The sequence below is a fragment of the Symphalangus syndactylus genome, chromosome 15 (assembly GCF_028878055.3).
Source record: "Symphalangus syndactylus isolate Jambi chromosome 15, NHGRI_mSymSyn1-v2.1_pri, whole genome shotgun sequence".
NCBI classification, from domain to species: Eukaryota; Metazoa; Chordata; class Mammalia; order Primates; family Hylobatidae; genus Symphalangus; species Symphalangus syndactylus.
In genome coordinates, this window is record NC_072437.2 from 79,936,080 (window position 1) to 79,956,441 (window position 20,362).

Below are 20,362 nucleotides of genomic sequence, written 5' to 3' on the forward strand. Positions count from 1 at the left end.
GGTATTCTCAAGAATTTTGAAGAATGTAAAAAGTTTGAAAATTGCTGATCTAGCAAATGACTGAACATGAACAGCTATAGTATTTGTATGTGCCCAGCAGTGCAGCAATTCCTTATCCTTCTCATATCTGCACTTTAATTTTCCTTTGACAAATATCTCTCCCTCCTCTCAGCCCATGACATGAGGTTCACATGGGGTTAACTTAATTCCCTGGCTCAAAGGAAAGGCATTTAATTCAGACTTGTATCCAACAATTCCTGAAGCTAGACTTAGCCCTATTTTTCAATAACATGAACCAATCAATTTTCACATGAGTCCAAAAGAATTCTATGTTAATACACTAAGGTACTAGGAAATATAGTTTGAGAAATGTTGATCTAAACATTGTGTTATTTATAGTGGAGTATTGACATAAACTTTGAATCTTCAATTATGTTCTGGGGTCTTGGCATCTCTTAATACCTATTAGCTTACAAGGCTTTCACTCAACAATTTTATAATTTTGATAATGAATTGATGGATTAGCTGATTTATTGTTAAAATAAATATATTAATGAATTTACGATAAATAAGGCAGATAAATAAGACATGCAATTGGGAAGACAAGTTAAACAAATCGTTATAATAATACAATCACTCTCAGCTTAGGATAGCTCCTGGCCACTTTCTCTCTGGGTGGTTTTTACTCTGGGAGTAGTTTAAATCATTATCTAGTAGTAGTTTAAATCATTATCTGGTAGTAGTTTAAATCATTATCTAGTAGTAGTTTAAATCATTATCTTTACCTAAGAGTTTTCTCTGACTCCCCACATGGGTCTAGACCCTAGTATTATTATAAGATTCTCATTGTACTTGCACTTTGCCTTCAAAGTACTAATCACAGTTTGTTTTTTTTTTTACTATATTATTACTTTTTTTTTTTTTTTAATTATTATACTTTAGGTTTTAGGGTACATGTGCACAATGTGCAGGTTTGTTACATATGTATCCATGTGTCATGTTGATTTCCTGCACCCATTAACTCGTCATTTAGCATTAGGTATATCTCCTAATGCTGTCCCTCCCCCCTCCCCCAACCCCACAACAGTCCCCGGAGCGTGATGTTCCCCTTCCTGTGTCCATGAGTTCTCATTGTTCAATTCCCACCTATGAGTGAGAACATGCGGTGTTTGGTTTTTTGTCCTTGCAATAGTTTACTGAGAACGATGTTTTCCAGTTTCATCCATGTCCCTACAAAGGACATGAACTCATCATTTTTTATGGCTGCATAGTATTCCATGGTGTATATGTGCCACATTTTCTTAATCCAGTCTATCATTGTTGGACATTTGGGTTGGTTCCAACTCTTTGCTATTGTGAATAGTGCCGCAATAAACATACGTGTGCATGTGTCTTTATAGCAGCATGATTTATAGTCCTTTGGGTATATACCCAGTAATGGGATGACTGGGTCAAATGGTATTTCTAGTTCTAGATCCCTGAGGAATCACCACACTGACTTCCACAATGGTTGAACTAGTTTACAGTCCCACCAACAGTGTAAAAGTGTTCCTATTTCTCCACATCCTCTCCAGCACCTGTTGTTTCCTGCCAATCACAGTTTTATTAGTGATTTGTGTGATGATTTGTTGAATCATTTTTTTTTCCCACTGGGGTGTAAGCCCCATGTTCTATCTTGATCATCATGTTTCTAGCCCAGTGCTGGCATATAGTGGGTTCTCACTAATATATCTGTAGAGTAAATGAAGAAATGCATGAGTGACATGACAGGAGAATTTAAGGATGCCACGGGAGCATAAAACAGAGGGAGCCACCTGGGTAAGGAGAGCTGAGGAAGACTTCTGGAGAAGCGACATTTGAGCTGAGAAAGGAAAGACAAGTGGGAGAGTCCTCCAGGTGTAGAAGTTGGAGAGATGAGCACTCCAGTTAGGTAGCATTTGAAGCTGATGTAGAAAAGTCTTGAGCCAGCTTGTGAAGGACTATTGGAGAGTTTTATTTTTTATTTGTATCTTTTTTTTTAAATTTTTGAGACAGAATCTTGCTCTGTCTCCCAGGCTGGAGTGCAGTGGCATGATCGTGGCTTACTGCAGCTTCGACCTCCTAGGCTCAAACAATCCACCTATCTCAGCCTTCTGAGTAACTGGGACCAGAGATGTCCACCAAAATGCCTGGCTAATTTGTTCATTTTTTGTAAAGATAGGATCTCCCTATGTTCCCCAGGCTATTCTCCATCTCCTGGGCTCCAGTGATCCTCACGCCTCGGCCACCCAAAGCGCTGGGATTATAGAAGTGAGCCACTGCGCCTGGCCTATTGAAGGTTTTTAATCTTCAGGGTTTCGACTTTATACCAACAACACTTAGAAGCCATCAAAGAGTTGCAGGTATGGAAATGACATACGCTTTTGCTTTTAGAAGAAAATCCTGATCAGTATGCACAGAATCCTTCAGGGGGCAAGTGTGATGCATTCTGATAAGATATAGCATGGCTTAGACTGGGAGACTGGCAGAGGCTTTGAAGATTCCTTTGCTCAAATTTTATTCAGCAAGTATTTACCATGCACCTACTATAGCAGAAAACATTTTTAGGAAATGGTGAATGTTACAGAGGTGAATAATACAGCAGGAGTCGTTGAACATATGGAATTTATCTATTAATTGGGGAGTGAGTGTTGACAAAGGAGTAAGTAAATACATAGGCAAGAAAGATACATTACCTGTGAAAGAGCAGCAGGTAGACTGACAGTGGAGTATCTAATACAGCCTATGGAAGCCAGAATACAGTGGGATGACATTTTTGGAGTACTAGTAGAAATGTCATATGAAGAACTCTGTAGGAATGTAACATATGGTCCCACATAGGAAGCTCCTGGGTCAAGTATACCTGAACATAATTCAGGGATTTGAGGGACTTTCTTGTAACCTGAGGATCAAGATGTCAAGGAATTAAAAACATGTGTAAAACATTGTTGTATAAAAACCCATTAAGAAGGATGGAAGACACTATAGTAAAATCATCGTGGGTTTAGTTGTTACAACACATTTTAAAAATCTTTGATCCCAATAAATATTTATAAGAAAGAATAAATATGGAATTATTTCCTGAGTCAAGGAGCAGGGAGAGAATGAGGAAGAAGAGGAGGAGGAGGAGGGGGAGGAGGAGACAATAAACCTACTTCCCAAAGTTAACAAACAAAAAGTAGGAAGAGGCCAAAGACTACAAGGAGTAGAATTAATGTCAATTGTTTCTATGTTTGAGTTTGAAAATTTTTTGTCCCTTCTCCACCAACCTATATATTGATACACATATAAATGCTAAAGGCATTTTTGAATTTGAACACATCATTTTCTTTGTATGGGTGCCTTTAAAAAAAATCCAACCTGGTCACTCTTCTTCAACATTTACTGAGGTCTAAATGTTCAATTTAGAACACATGCTTTAATAACTCAGAGACCTGTCATTTGTCACAAATCTTGCCTAGAGAAGTACTCATTAGCGAATTAGGCAGAAAGAGGATGCAAAATAAAAAGGCACAGTAGTCCCTTGATATCCATGGAAGACTGGTTCCAGGACACCACCAAACCCCTCCCCACAAATACCAAAATCCATGGATGTTCAAGTTTCTTAACATATCATAGTATTTGCATTTAACCTACACACATCCTCCTGTATACTTGAAATTATCTCTAGACTATTTATAATACTTAATACAATGTAAATGCTATGTAACTAGTTGTGTACCATTTAGGAAATGATCACAAGAAAAAAAGTCTACAGATGTTTAGTCCAGACACAGCCATCCATTTTTTTTTTCAAATATTTTTGATCCGTGGTTCATTGCATCCACAGATGTGGAACCCATGGATACTGTGGGCTGACTGTATTAATAAAAAAGTGGAAACATCCTAAGTTTCATGGGTGTTTAAATTGGTCAGCAACTTCCTTCTGAAGAAGTATCAGAATTTGTGAGCAATGTTAATATTTTTGTTATCTCACTAAGGGCCACAGTTCTGAATAGAGGTTTTTAAAAAGCCCTAGCAAGGTTTCTTTAGCAATGAAACTAACATTTAACTATATCATCAGCTTCATGTTACATCTCTTTCCTGATGGTTGGGTGAGCCCTCCTCGGATGCTTGCTTCTGGCTACACGCCGCTTTACCCTTTTCTCTGCACCGTTTTCATCTTTATAAAGTCAGAGTTGGTGTCTATAGGCTCTCTACTGCCACATCCATGACCTGCCTCACTCAATGTCACCTTCAAGAAGCAGAAATAGGGATTTGGGAAGGGGATTCTGAAATTTTCGAAGTCTTCCAAAATACTTTGAGAAACTATATTTGGAAGCACTTTGGGGGGAGAGGTTGGACAGAAAGGGTCTTCAGAGATCATCAAATTCAACTTTCTAAATCCTAAGGAGGAAACCGAGACTCCAGGATGTGAAGTCCCTTCTCTACCAAACTAGAATCGACGCAGGAGGAATGTCTGAGGTGCAATCCTTATCCTTTAGCAAAGGTCTCCTCTGCGTCTTCCTTAGCCCATCTCTTGGACCTCCAGAAAGACAGCTGAGGATGGCAAGGGGAGTCTGGAACCACTGGAGTCGCCCCCAGCCTCCTCCTCGGAGGGCCCCCATGAATGAGGCCCTTCAGTGAGAGATTGAGAGAGAGGGAGGGCGAAAGGAAGGAAGGGGAGCCAGAGGTGGGAGTGGAAGAGGCAGCCTCGCCTGGGGCTGATTGGCTCCCGAGGCCAGGGCTCTCCAAGCGGTTTATAAGAGTTGGGGCTGCCGGGCGCCCTGCCCGCTCGCCCGCGCGCCCCAGGAGCCAAAGCCGGGCTCCAAGTCGCGCGCCCCACGTCGAGGCTCCGCCGCAGCCTCCGGAGTTGGCCGCAGACAAGAAGGGGAGGGAGCGGGAGAGGGAGGAGAGCGCCGGAGCGAGAGGGCCGAGCGCCATGCGCCGCGCCAGCAGAGACTACACCAAGTACCTGCGTGGCTCGGAGGAGATGGGCGGCGGCCCCGGAGCCCCGCACGAGGGCCCCCTGCACGCCCCGCCGCCGCCTGCGCCGCACCAGCCACCCGCCGCCTCCCGCTCCATGTTCGTGGCCCTCCTGGGGCTGGGGCTGGGCCAGGTCGTCTGCAGCGTCGCCCTGTTCCTCTATTTCAGAGCGCAGGTGAGTGGCCACCTTCCCAGGGGCGCGCGGCGGGGAGCGCCCATCTCCTTCTCCCGCACTTGGAAACTGAGTCTGGCCGCAGGGCTGGGTCCCCCAGAGCGTGCATATTCCGGAAGGGAAAGTGACTCTGAGAGAGGAAGTGTCGAGTTTGGGGACAACCTGGCGCGGGGCTGTCGGGCGCACCCTGCTCTCTCTCCGCGCACGCACCCCAGCTCCTCGGTGCGCCGGGGGCGGACTCCCCTGGCTGGACGATGGGTTTGAATCTCACCCCGTCCCTACGCTGGGAAACAGCACTGGACTCTCACCTCTTCTGGTAGTGATTGCATACTTTTTCTCCCTGTCATTTCTCACTTGAAGTTAAGAATCAACTTCTGTTCACATAGGAAAAAAGTTGAGCGCCTTCACTTGGGCATCTACCTTTCCCTTCCCGCCCACCACCCGGCGGGTTTCGGTTCCTGCGCCTGGCTGCTCTGCAGGTGTGCTGGGGCCACAGTGCTTGAGGGCTGCGCGGAGCGGGAGGTCGCGGTGCTCGTGCCCAGGTCGCCCAGTGGGTGGGCAGAATGACACGGCGCGACCAGAGAGGCGCGGGCTAGGGATGGGGGCTCTGCGGCTGTGGCGCTGTCCTGTGGGGGTGAAGGAAGAGGGACAGCCCCACGTGCCTGCTAGGGATGTGGGCGGAGGAAGGAAGCGAGGTGTGTGTGATGGCACAGTGTTACTACAGTCTAGCAAATAACCAACCTTCGAAAAGATGAAGAGGTTCTTTGCACGACGGCTAGGAACTGCAGAGAGATAGTAGGAAGGAAGGGGTAAATTTGTAATATTATGCTTTCTGGTGGTTTATGCTCTTGTGTTTTCTTGGAAATTGCAGTGCAGTTGGTTGGATTCATTCAAATATTCTTGTCTGGTGCTGTGAACTCTTTCTCAGAGGAAGTGGGGGGCTGACTGTGCATTTTTTTTTATGGGAAAAGAAAGTTGGGTTTGGACTACATTCGTTTTCAGATTCAAAGGTGATTACTAAACCAAACGGGATGCATCAAAACATGGCATTGCTTGGATTGTATGGTTTTTTGACATGTGCCAATGTCTCGAACTCCATTACTTTTGATCATAGGCTTTTTGTTAAGTATTCAATATCCGCTAGTTTGCATTTTCTAGAACTAGTGTGATTACCTACTTAAAGTAGAAATGCAATGAGCCACACTTCAGAAAATCTGCATTAAATATAATCTACCCATTGAGAGTTTTGTTTTTTCTAAAAAGACAACTTTTGAGTGGTTTGCTTGCAACACAGATAACAAATCTATATGAAAGTGACTAAACGTCTTTCTTTCATTGGAGTGTGTTGCAATAAGAATGGCTTACCCATTTTCTCATCCAGCATTTTGTTAATAACCCCCATTTAGTGCTTGTGCATGGAGTGCCAGCGTTGTGCATGGCACCATCACCTGCGATGGAATGAGTTAAGAATCATTTATTCAACACACAGTGTCCACTTACTATGGGCATGGAGCCAGATAACAGAGTGGCCTAATAAAACCATTAAAATTCTTAGTCAAACAAAAGAGCAACAATCAGAAAAGGGATCAAAGATGCAGTAGTTCTCCACTGTTTATCTTTTCTGACACCTTCGGGATATGGCATTTTCATTGCCATAATAGTGAAGAGAGTGTCCAATGTTGAAAGAGCAGTAGGCAATGAAGGAGTTCTAGGAACCATGAACAGCTTGGCTTGGCAGGAGCTGTGGAAATAGGTGGCATGGCTGTGTAGGAAAGAGTGACCTGCTGGGCTCTTGTTAGAGTTGTTCACCTTTTCCCTAGGAATTCTCGGTGGTCCCCGTGGGCGAGGAGTCAGGGCTTTCGCTGATCTCCCATCATTCTTTAGTAGTATGGATAATAGTGAAACACTCAGAACCCCTTTTCAAAGTAAACATGTGAGTTAGTAAGTCTAGCCAGAAAATATTCCTTTGGAGAAGTTAATGTCATTAGACTTCTGGGTACGGTTTTCTTAAATACCATGAAAATTTGGTTCCTTTGACTTGTGCAAAATAATTTAGCTATTACTGTGAACCCAATTTTGTACTGCATTTTAAAAAGGCTATCTCCTTCAGTAAAGAAAAAATATTAGGAACAATGTGTTCATATGAATATACCACTGGATCGGGATACATTTTACTGGATATTGTGTCTACAATTGTTACCCAAAGGAGTCCTAATCATTTTGAGATGCATTCTGAAATATTTACAAATAAAACTGCTTTGGTGTCGAATTTGTTTCAAAATAATTTCTGGTTGCTTACAGATGAAAAAAGATTTGCCATACATTGGTAATAGCTGAAGGGCTGATGCGTGCCAGGGGGTTCACTCTGTAATTCTTTCCCCTTTTATGTGTGTTAGAGACCTTCTTTCAAAGTCTTAGCTAACAGAATAGTCTCCATTTGACCTGCCGCCGATTTAACATTTTCACTTTTATCAGCTCTTTTGGATTGGAACTTGGTACCAAATAAATCATAGTAGTTTTTTGATTCCCACTAAGATTGTGAATCAACTATTTGAGGTTTCTAAATGCATTTGAATGAGAACAAAGTATCTAGTAACATGTTTGTAGTTTACAGTTAAAAATGACGAATTAGTTTCATTGTTTTTGTTTAAAGGTGGAGAAAAGAAGGTATGCAAGTCCTCAAGGAAAAGCAGTTTGAGTTTTTAAATGCATTTAGAAGAATGCCCAGAATAGTGTAAAAATTATGGTGACTATTAAAAAATTTTGTTTTCTTAAATGTTTGAATAGATAAAATTGAATCAGCCTCCTAAATGTTTGCAGATTGCATGTGCCTAGATGTAAAAAATACATATCTACTAGATCCAGTGTAGCTTGGCTTTTCCCCCACCACCCTGCCAAAGAGAAAATAGTGTGTGGCTTCTGCTATATATTTACCACATAGTATTCATACTTTGGTTTACAAAGAAAAAAAAATAACCCTTTCAAAAAGTTGCTCTGTGTGTGTGTGTGTGTGTGTGTGTCTTTAACATCCGTATAACCATATTCAAAGCTTAGGGTTTAGCTATAAAGATAAGCTTTTCAGAAAACTCAAGATGTTTTGCCCTTTTAACTTCTTCCCTCGATCCCCCAATATGCACAAACCAACCTCCCTGGTTGTTTGTTACCCAGGACAGCAGTCACTACTGAAAATCTGATGTAGAGGTGTGCACTGCCTGTTTGAAAACACAGATAATGAAACACAAACGTCAAGCATCCTGCCTCATTTAACCCTACAAATGATTAAGTTTCAAGGAAGTTAATAAAAATGAGATAGTGTATTTCATAGGCACCACATTATCTGACAAATGCATTTTAACAGTCCATTTTAAGTCAGATATTCGAGATTTACATAATGTTTTCAGACATGTCTAAGTACAACGAATTCATCTGTTACTCAGTTTACTGTGACTTTTGGTTGAATTTCTGTGTTCCTCAATGAAGTGTAAGTTCCATGAAGACAGGGACTGCTTGCTTTGCACACCACCTTATTCATAGCATCTAGCCCAGTGCCTGGCATGTCTAATTTACTGAAAAGCCTTTTCTAATGATTTGCAACACTACAGATATGTCCATTTCTGATTGTAATGTGCAAATTATCAGATTAGTGGCTAAAATAGTATCATTTTTCAATCATGCAATCCTCCAACCAGACTAATGTGTGCTAGTGGGTAGGTTGTTGGGTAGCTGATACATTCATTCAGTCAGTTCGTGGGCATTTGCTGAGGGTCCAGCATCAGTCTGGCTCCCTTCCTGCTCTGCAGTTCCTTCAGCTTAGAGACCCTCATTTACCTGTGTGTGTGGCTGGCCTTGCACCCTGAACCTCTCCTCCTCCCTTTTCTCCTAGTCTCCATTTTCAGGAAAGGAGAGCTGCAAGGGCATTGGAATGAGAAAGACATGTGGTTGTAGGTTAAAAATAAATTTCCAATGTGTGATCCTTGAGTAAACAAAATAAATGAGTATATAAAAGGCAATTATGCCATGCATTCTTGATTTCTTTTGGGAAAAAACAGTGGATGGGGTTTTATACGTATTTTAGCTCTAATGCTGCCTTCCAAAACAGTGGTTCTCAACTGCACATTCAAAGTATTCGGGAAGAGGTTCAATGATTGGACCCTTCCCTTAGGGATGTTGATGAAATTGGCCAGTGAGGGGTGGGGTAGGAATGAGATAGGATCTGGGTGTGGGCATTTTTTTAAGAGAAAGGGGACAAAATCTTTGCATTGTACTTATTTGCTTCAAATCAGTAACCATTATTAACTGTTGCAGTATCTTTGTACTAATTGATGTTACTTGTGAAACAATTTTAAAATTGGTGTCAGGGAACTTTGGAATCGTTTTAATAGTAGAAAATCAATATTTTAAAGCATGACTTCTCAAATTTTAATGTGTGTAAGAATCACCCGGGATCTAGTTAAAATGCATATTCTTAGGCAGTATGCCAGGGTGAAGCCTGAAATTCTACATTTCTAGCAATCCCTCAGTGAGCCCACGATGCTACTCATTGGACTACCCTGAGTATCAAGAATATAGGGTTCAGGTGCAGTGGCTCATGCCTGTAATCCCAGCACTTTGGGAGCCAAGGAGGGAGGACCGCTTAAGCCCAAGGGTTCAAGACAAGCCTGGGCAACACAGCGAGACCCCATCTCTACCAAGAGAAAAAAAGAAAGAAAGAAATTAGCCAATTAGCCAAGCATGGTGGCCTGCACCTGTAGTCCCAGCTACATGGAAGGCTGAGGAAGAAGGATTGCTTGAGCCCAGGGATTTTGAGGCTGAAGTGAGCTATGATTATGCCACTGCTCTCTAGCCTGAGTAGGGGTGACAGAGCAAGACCATGTCTTCAAAAAAAAAAAAAAAAAAAGGAAAGAAAAGGAGAAAGAAAAATAATAAAGGGGACTGCTGCTTCTCTTAGACAGCTCTTAGCTTGTCAGCAGGACTCCAGCTTAACCTAGGGTCCCCAGGCATTTCCCCCCTAAGGCCACATTATTCCTTTGGCTCAACAGTTTTCTAATGATGCGTCATTTCAGGCCTTTGCATGATTCTTCTTTGCTGAGGTCTAAACCCAGTGACCCTTCCTATCCCTTCCTATCAGTTGCCTAGACTTTTCTGGTCTTGTGGGATACACACTGGCCTAAGTAAGCCTTTTTTTTTTTTTTTTTTGCAAAGTGTCTGATTGAAAACTTTCCTTGTATAAAAATTCACATATTATGACTTGTATTAATTATTCTAAAGAATATAGGAAAAATACAGATTGTACACAGTTTTGCTTCACGGTGGTATCTCTTCCATGATGATTATAGATAGTCCCTATATGTGCAAGACTGGAATAATAAAATTTGTATTAGTGAGTGTACATTTGTTAAAAGGCTGTCATTTCATTTTGAGAATCTCAGATATGGATAGGCTCTTTTTAGTTTATTTCTAATGGTTGGTTAATAAACTAACACATCATTCTGATTAATTTTTAAAAGAGAGAAAGAGAGACTTGTCATTAATTTGACTGAACTTCGTAAACTTACATAGCTTTTCTTTTTCGCCTAGTTTGTACCTGCTAATAAGAAAATGCAGATGAAGTACCTTGAATATTTAACAAAGAGGACAAGTTAAATTCTCATTATTAAAACAGGTGATAGCTAATTATTGCTACCCTTTACTTCGCAGTTGAAACCACCACAAAGGCTTGGAAGGAACAGGCAGACAATTTTAAAGAGTAGTGATTAAAGATACTCTAATGCTGGACACCTATTCTTAACAGGCAATCAGCTAATTACTCAGTGGGTATATTTTGGGTGGGACAATTCCTTACATTACAGGAATCTTAGCATCCCTCCAGCACATGTCTGTAATATCTGTTCATGCAGCCTCTCCACCCTAATGTGATGACACCAAATATCACCTACACCCATTCCCAAACACCCGCTGACAGGTATACCATTCCAGCTTGAGAAACACTGATGAGAGGGTCAACAAAAAAGATACATGACACGTCTGACTTCAAGTTTTGTTTGGATGTAAAAAGTGGATTTTTCTCTCCCTTCTTTGGCTGATTAAGGAAAAAAGGCCAGGCAAACATGGTGGTTAAAGATGATGTTGATTTCGCCTGTTTTATGTAGGTTTCATGCTTTGAATTTCAAAGTGGGCCTCATAATCCCATCTAGCATGTTGCATATAGTTGATTTAAAGACAAAAAGCTTCCTCTGTCTTCAGTGACCACATGTGATTTCTTTGGTGCCCCTCCCCTCTATGAACACTTTCATGTTGTTAGACAATTTTGACAATTTCCCCTATGAATCATGCACATACGCTTCCGTCATTGTTAAAAGCCCATCGCAGGACTAACTGTGCCTTGTCCTGTGGATGATAGTCAGATACTCATTCAAATGAATTAGAAGTCAACGTTTTCACCATCTTGAGGTTCATTGTATTAACTATTAATTGTTGGGGACATAAAGACTCTTGCAAGTATGAATTTTTTGTTCTTAAGTCACACTATATTAAATAGCAGGATGATTAGTGATAAGCACTCTAATGTCCTTACTGTTTCTCCTCCTCAGATGGATCCTAATAGAATATCAGAAGATGGCACTCACTGCATTTATAGAATTTTGAGACTCCATGAAAATGCAGATTTTCAAGACACAACTCTGGAGAGTCAAGATGCAAAATTAATACCTGATTCATGTAGGAGAATTAAACAGGCCTTTCAAGGAGCTGTGCAAAAGGTAAGTCCACATTGAGGCTGATAAGTCAAGGGCCCTTGCTGACTCTACCAATACTGAAAATTAAAACTGGCTAAGTGCTGTTGCCTCTGTTCTTTTTATTCTAATAATTTGTAAAAGAGCTACAGGGAATGCTTTAAAGAGATTAGCAGAATTCCTTTGAAGTTGGTAGTGATTGATTATGGCAACCAGGGACGTTCATGCAAATATTTTTTTCTTTATTTTCCTTTTTCTTTTAAAGAGGAGGGATTTAAATTCACACTTCTAAGAAAGACTAAGGTGGCTGTGGCCTGTCTATGAGTCAGTATGCTAGTTTGAATTCCCTGACCTAGAAACCATCTGCTCGGTTCACAGGACTTTCTGGTAGCTGTTTCCTTTCTGTTTGGCTTCGTAATGGCAGGGCCCCCTATTCCACATCTGTTGATCCAGGGCTCTGATGAGAAGCAGTTGTAACTCTTGGTCCTTTGCTGTCATCTGTGGTGAAGTAGGCAGAGCAGGAAACAATGTGAGACGGAGATTCTGTGTCCGTGTTCTCATTTTCTGGGAGAGCTGAGTGACGAGAAGAATTAGAGACCAATGACTTCTCTTACACCGACAGCCCCAGTTGGGAAACACTGTAATAACTGCCAGTTTTACTTTCCTGGGCAAAGCCACCTGAGAATTCTGCAGCCCAAGAATTATTTTACTCACTGACTCCACCAAAACCCAGGTAGAACACAAACAGTGACCCCAGTGCAAAACCTGTGTGTGCGTTACATAACTGCATGCATGCATCCACTTATACATCCCAGCCTCTGTCTTGCAACTCCCTGGGTCTCTGGTCATTCCAGAGTAACTCTTGAAGTTCTCAAAGCCCTTACCTCTAAATTTAATTCTAATGTAGTTTATTTTTTAAAAATCCACATATAGTTATATAATTATTTAAAAAGAGGACATGTGTCAGAGGTAGAGGAAGGAAGATGTAGCTGTTTTGTGAAGCCAGCTAACAAAGGTAAACATCTGTAATACCATCAGAGGTAGAGGAAGGAAGATGTAGCTGTTTTATAAAGCCAGCTAATGAAGGTAAACGTCTGTAACACCCTGATAGTTGAGATTTGCTGTATTTTATAGAATCTAAGATATCAGTTTTCAGCCTACTTTGTTATTTCATGCATCACTAAGAAAGAAGAAACTGTTGATTAAAAAAATTAACATCGTCATCATAGGTTCAAGTTGCATCTTAATTCCAGAGATATCAAAACGTTAAAAATTGTGCATTATAGAATGCTTGAAGTGCCTATTAGTTTAATGTGTCTATAAGAAAACACATTGCTTATGAAAATTACTTTTTCATTATAATTAGTGTGTAGGTGTTTGGCTTCATGCAGAATAGATGTATATGTTTAAATTCAGTGATCTTTAATCTTACAGTGTAATTTTTGAGCTATAGCAACAGCAATTCTGTTAATCTGTTCATTTTTATTGTTCTGTTTTATATTTCATTTTCATTTGTTTGCTTATTATCCCATTTGTGAAGCTTATCTCTTAAATATTGAGTAATCTATCTATAAACAACCTATTCACATACACTAGGGGCAATCTGCTAGTTCAAAATGGCATTTCATATTAAGGTAATTCTGGTTGGGCAAAAGATTGTGCCCTAATGTTCTTTTTAGATTGACTCATGTTGTAACTCCTCAAAATGATGAGATAAACTTTTTATTTCATTGGTGTGCTGGTTCTTAAAATTTACCCTTTGAGTTTCTTATGGAAGAATAAGTATGGAAAATCAGCCAAGTTAATTCTGAAAATAAATAATATTACGAACAAGGGCAGGCACGGTGGCTCACATTTGTAATCCCAGCACTTTGGGAGGCCGAGATGGGAGGATCACGTGAGTCCAGGAGTTTGAGAACATGCTGGTCAACATAGTGAGACCTCCATCTCTACAAAAAGTAAAAAAAAATTAGCTGGGCATGGCAACCTGTGCCTGTAGTTGCAACTGCTCAGGAGACTGAGGTGGGAGGACTGTTTGGGCCTGGGAGGTGGATGCTGCAGTGAGCTGCGATTGCACCAATGCACTCCAGCCTGGCAGCCTGGGTGACATAGCAAGACCCTGCAAAAAAAAAAAGGAAGGAAAGAAGGAAGGAAGGAAAAAGATTATTAACATTATTTATGAGACTGCAAGAGTGGTTCAATACCAACGGGTTAAAGGAAAAAAATATATTATCATCTTATAGCTCCTGAAAAGTGATTGACAAAATTTTGCACTATTTCTGACGTTTAAAATCCATTAGAGGCTGGGCGCGGTGGCTCACGCCTGTGGTCCAGCACTTTGGGAGGCTGAGGCAGGTGGATCACGAGGTCAGGAGATCGAGACCATCCTGGCTAACACGGTGAAACCCCGTCTCTACTAAAAATACAAAAAAAAAAAATTAGCCTGGCGAGGTGGTGGGCGCCTGTAGTCCCAGCTACTCGGGAGGCTGAGGCAGGAGAATGGCGTGAACCCCAGGGGGCAGAGCCTGCAGTGAGCCGAGATCGCGCCACTGCACTCCAGCCTGGGCGACAGCGAGACTCTGTCTCAAAAAAAAAAAAAAAAAATCCAGAACTGGATGGATTCTTGATGTTATTACAAATGTAATAACTTTTTACGTTTTTACATAAATGTAAAATTTTAAAATAACTTTTTACATTTAGTTTTAACTAAAAGTTACCTAATGATTAAACATAAGAGCATGTTTCTTAAAGTCAGGAACATGACCAAGATGCCCACTGTCCCTACGTTATTTAACGTTGTTCTGAAGGTGCCAGCTAATGTAATTACACAAGAGAATGAAATAAGAAAATATATATAGAGAAAAGACAGCAAAATTTGCATGTGATATGATTATACACTTAGGAAAATTCAAAAGAAGCTGAAATGCTACAAGCAGGATAAAATAAATCAGTTTGTAAAAATTAATAAGTAATAATCACTAGCTGTCCTTATTTCAAATAACTAGAAAACATGAGTGAAAGATTTCATTCATAATTTTTAAATGCTCTAAAAATAAACGTAACAAGAAATGTACAAGGCTTATAGGAATAAAACTAGAAACCTCTACAGAGGCATTTAAAATATGATTGGATAATGTAAAGACATACCTATGCAAAGTCATCATAATTTTTGCAGTATAACTTGGGCCAAGGACAGCAGACAAATCCATGGAAGAGAACAAGCGGCTTACTGTGTGTCTCTCTGTGTGTGAATGTATGTGTGTATATAATTTAATATAATACATTACTTTAAATAAGTGAACATACATTATTTTATGTATGTATTTAATATAATACATTACTTTAAATAAGTGAACATACTGTGAATTCTTAAAAAACATATCGTTAAAAAAATGTTTAAAAAAACTTTTTTAAAAGTTATAGTAATTTCTCTTGTCCTAAGTAAAAATAAATCCCAGATTGAGAGAGTACTTGGTAGCCAATTGTTGCTCACTGGCAACGTGTCCCTTAACACTTAGTGTGGCTTCAGTGAACTTTTCTACCACCTCCTGCCTCATCAGAACATTATCCCACTTCCTTTGAGGTTTCTAAGTGACTCCTTAGGTAGTATGGAAAAGCAATTTGTATGTAAAGGTGTTAGTGAGCAATAACAGCAGAATTTTCACTATTTAGGATCCTTTTGGAGACATGATGCCTCATTCCAAATGAATAACACTAATAATGAGAGACTGACTACTTGGCAAACCATAAGGAGGAAGTTGGTGGTCAGGCAAGAATAATCAACTGTGCTTATTAAGGGCACATAGTCAATTATACTGATAGGTTGTTGTGACTCACAGGATGAGTAGAACTTTATTTCATCAATTTCACATTCGCTTTTGTTTTGTTACAGGATCTTAGCCTTTTTGCGTAGATAATAATATCAGACACAAGTAATCCTTTCTAAAGAATTGTAAATTAAAGCTGTTATACCAATGTGTGTTTGGAGGTAGAAGATGCCATTTCTTCCCCTTAGACAGGATCTTTAGGAAAGAGACAAGTTTTATTTATACCTTATCATTAGAATCAACCAGTGTTCATTAAGTGCATATAATGTGCTAGGCACCTTGCCATGTCTTTCCCTATACCCAAGGATTTACCCTTCTCTTACTCTATTCAGATAATGATTTGCCAAATGTGTTATCCTTTGATGAGGATTATCAGTTAATGTGACATTCTACACATCTTGCCAAAATAATCAGATTTTTCATTTCTCTTGCCAATGCTAAAAATAGGATGGATGCATTAGGCATTCTTAAGTAAGTAGGTATCTTAGTTTTATTTCTAATATAGATATTGAGTGAACCCTTAAAACAAAATTACATGTGTGGCTGCAATCATTATTGGGAGATCAACCCCTCCAGTGGTAACAGATACCAGACATAAGCACAATATCACATTATATGTGTGCGAAAAGTGGTGTTTACCCAACATGTCTTTGGTCAGACATGTAATGCTGTTTTTTTCCCCATTTTTGTTTGTGGCTGGGTTTTCTTGGCTTCCCCCACCCCCTTTAGCACAGAACTCTGAAAGCCTCTAAGTGATCCAACCCTACCAACCACAATTTATAAAGTCTATCATAACAGTCTATGACAATAAAAAAAACACTAGTACAAATATGGTGTCTGATTTATAAAGTGATTCCTGTTTCCAGTTTTGGCAGCCTCCCTGCTTCTGCCAGCTGGTGGGTGAGGAAGGAGTGAGCTCAGATCCAAATGAGGACTCCCAAAATGGCAGACAGGACACTCAGCCCATAGACTCCCTGGCCAGACTGGGTGGAAAGCCATATGTTTATGCACTTACTATACATTCTGAGCACTTGAGCTGTGACTGCAGTTGACTTTAGTGTGCTGGCTTGTTAGTTTTACATTGGGTACCTGTTTGCAGATACTTTCCTGAAACTTTCTTGCAAAGGTATTTGAAAGAATAATGTGCAGGAGAAAAGTCAATAAACAAATTGCACAAATCACTTTCTTCTCCAAAATGGGATATTCAGTGCATTCAAGATGATCCCCTGGGATGTGGGAAAGCAGCATAGGGATTTTCTGTATATGTATTTTTTAATATTAGCTTTTAAAAGCTGTGCTTTAGTAAATATTTTGGAATGTACAAATATACGGGAGTGATTTTATTTAATATTTAAATAAATAAATATGTACATTTGAGAGCATGAAAAATTTTTTCCCTGATGGAGCTGCACAGGCAGCCATTTTTAAAGGTCATGGAGTGAAGCTGCAAGCTCCATCGGGACAAGGGCCGCAGCCATTTTGCGCACATCTGAATATATCACACTTAATTTATTCTCAGGAATGAATGCAGAAAAGCAGGAACAAATGATCAATGACTTATTGAACTCTGTAAACTAATATTTTACATCAACCAACTCATAAAGCCATTCAGAATGTTATAAGCCTTGTTCTTATTTATACAATGCTGTCTTACCAGTCCTACAATTGATAATTAGGAATATTATAGCCTGAGGCAGTAATGCTTCAGTACAATAATAACACAGGTTTATTTTTGTTAGAAGTTACCCCCAGCTGGCCCTCTCACATCGGTCACATTTTCATCGGGCTTCTTTGCCCTGCATAACCTGACTGCTATGTAGAGGTGGGCTTATAATGTGAACTAAAAACATGATTCTAGCTCCATATATGAGTTAAATTTTATAAAACTCTCTAACTCTCCTCCAGAATATGAAAAGCCAATGGTATTGTAATGACTGCCCATAAGTTATGTTGTTGTCATATCCTCGACAAACCATTCCCTGGAGTATAAGCTTTTGAGTCTCTGAAGACTTAACTGGAGGACAGGAAGTAAGACCAGGGAGCCATAATTATTAAACAATTCATTCTTACCTGAAATTCTTTTTTATTCCCTTGGGATCAGGTACCTATTTGGCCTCATCTTCAGAATTCATAATGTAGAATTCAGAATTCACAATATCCTCTGATATTAAGATTAATATATCCAAAGATTTGTAGCACTTTGATCCTCAATGAAGTATTTGCTGTTATTTGGTATAGTCTGAGCTGGGTAACAAAGAGACCCATCCATTCAGTGAACTAACTAGGAAACTTTTTCCCTCTCACATAACAATCTAGACATGAGTCATCCAGGACCAGTAGGGATGCTCCTCTGTCCTCAGCATGAACCTTCCATCTCTGTTTCTAAGTTGGCTTCTCCATTTGCTGTTATTTCTAGATAGGGGAAGGGTAAAATAAAACTGAAGACAGTACCTGGGAGTGGAGACATCACTTCCAATAGCATCATATCGGCTGGAAGTTACTCATAAACCACATCTTGCTGCAAGGGAGGCTGGACAAGGTAGTCTCTAACTGAGCAGCCATTTTTCCACAAAGCTTGAGGAAGGGAGTTGCCTATAACTAATAGGCAAAAAGGAGTGGAAGGAGATGAGGAGACAATGAGCAGTCTCTGACATTCACTAAACCCCGTTTAGGTAGGAAGGAGGACTCACCATATATGAGCAAGAGTTAACTCTGAGAATACATAAGTCTATTAAAAATTTTAATGGTCAAGATTGTATTTTCAAAAGGTTAAAATACTTTGGGATTATTTAGATTGCAAGAGAGAATGAGAGAAATTTGAAAGTAGATTCAATAGCATTCATCTTTTTGAGGAAGTTTCAAAGGTCTGTTTACAGATTGCATCTGTGATTGTTGAATAAACCTTGGTTGTCACCAGCACAGCTTTTGCTAGGTTTTGTAGATTAAAAAGAGCATTAATTAAAAACTAGAAAGTTCATCAGATTAAGTGATTGTGTTTTCTATATATGGGAAACAGATCCCCTTGAATTGCAATCTCCATTATTATAAGGAGCCCATTCCTATTTTTAAACTAATGTAAATAAGAAATCAATTGAAATTTAAATAGATTGTAACTGCTTGTGAAATTGTAATCATTGAAGTCGTTATATGCCATTATTTCTCATTTGCCTATTAGTTAAAAAAAGGAGAGGAGGGATTAAACCCCATTCATTGCCTCTTTGCCTTTGTATACAAGAGTATGTGTCCGAAGAAAGTTTCTCATAAACCCACAAGGGTACTTGGGTTTTGGAGCACTCATGTTCCCAAGTCAAGATGTTAGTCATGTAGTGGTTTTCCAATAGGATTTCATCTCTGTTTGCCATAATAGTTTTGGAAACTGCAATTCAACCCCAATCACATTTAGCGTTTATAAAAGCTGTCTTTATGGGAAAGCTGAAGTAAGACCCACAGAGTTTTCCTACGAAACCAAGGCCATCTATTGCCTTTAGCTCAACAATAAGTTATTGGCTTTGTACTCAATTTCAGGGGAGACCCAGGGAAGAAGGTAGGAAGCAGGAGGGTTTGCAAGAGGAAAATAACTGGTGAGTTATGTCAGAGGTGGGCTTTTTTTTTTGTGCTACAAGTACCCCAGGATGGAAGAAAAGATATTCTGCATGACATCTTTAAAGAAACAGAGAGCTGGAAGGACATGCTTGAAAGAGGAGCCTTCATTATGTGGCCTGGGATCTTGGGCTAACCTTCCAGAAGTGGATGAAACTGAGGGTCCTTAGTTGGCGAGCATGACAGCAAGGGATAGATTGGATTGTTCTACCAGCAGCGGCAGGAGAGGTACAGCCTGTGTAATTGAAAAGCGGGATGTGCCTTAGAGCAGTGTTTCCAAACCTGCTGGATCTTAAGACTCAGTTGGGGCACTTGTTTTAAAAAGAGAAGGGAAAAGTCCTCCAGATCTATCAGTGGTGACTCTGATTTGGTAGTTCAGGAGTGGACTCTGTGATTTCTTCAAAGCATCCTAGGAAGAGGTGAGAGCCACTGGTGAACAGGGAAGCCATGGTGAATGAAGTGACTATATTTGAGAAGGAGGGTGAAGCCTGTGCAGTATGAAAGAGGTGGGTCCCGGAAATTGTCAAGAGCTGTCTGTTTCTGAGATGACCAGACAACAAATGCTTGCTCGAACTTTTGGAAGTTCAGGGTGTGGGGGAGTTCCATCCTCACTTAGCTTGTGCATCACTAGGCTGCTGCCCCTGTCCTCAGTCTTTGCCCTTCAAGAACACTAGGTAGTGGTGGTGGTGGTACCAGTAAAAATAATCATCATAATGATAAACCCTAAGGCTCATATCCATCAAAAAGTTTGAAAGCACTCAGAACTCTCCTCTTCAGTGCCTGTGGCTGCTTCTCATTTGATCTAGGTTTTCATGGTGAATGAAAATACCACTATCTCCACCACCCCAAACTGGAAGTCAGAAGATGGTCTTATCCTTTTACTCACCCACTCTTCACCTCTCCCCCATCCTGTGAATTCCATACAAAACCTTCACATATTGTCTCTACTCTGCTCACTGTGGTGGTCACACGAACAGAGGTCATCATCCTCTCTTGCCTGCATCCTTGCATCTGGCCACCCCCTCCTGGTGTCACTACCACTGGCCCAT

At 40.3% G+C, this 20,362-nt stretch overlaps 1 protein-coding gene across 8 annotated transcripts in view; it reads left to right on the plus strand.

Annotated features, from left to right (window-relative positions):
* TNFSF11 (TNF superfamily member 11) overlaps positions 1-20,362 on the plus strand; it is a 191,127-nt gene that overhangs the window by 152,178 nt on the left and 18,587 nt on the right. For 4 of the 8 annotated variants that reach the window (XM_055244127.2, XM_055244123.2, XM_063619134.1 and 1 more), the window contains one exon: positions 11,746-11,913. In XM_055244127.2, the coding sequence (XP_055100102.1) occupies positions 11,746-11,913 (168 nt within the window). Of the gene's footprint in view, positions 1-4,582; positions 5,472-5,647; positions 5,965-11,745; positions 11,914-20,362 lie in introns of those variants that run through there. The other 4 variants (XM_055244122.2, XM_063619135.1, XM_063619132.1 and 1 more) reach the window with 4 other exon arrangements.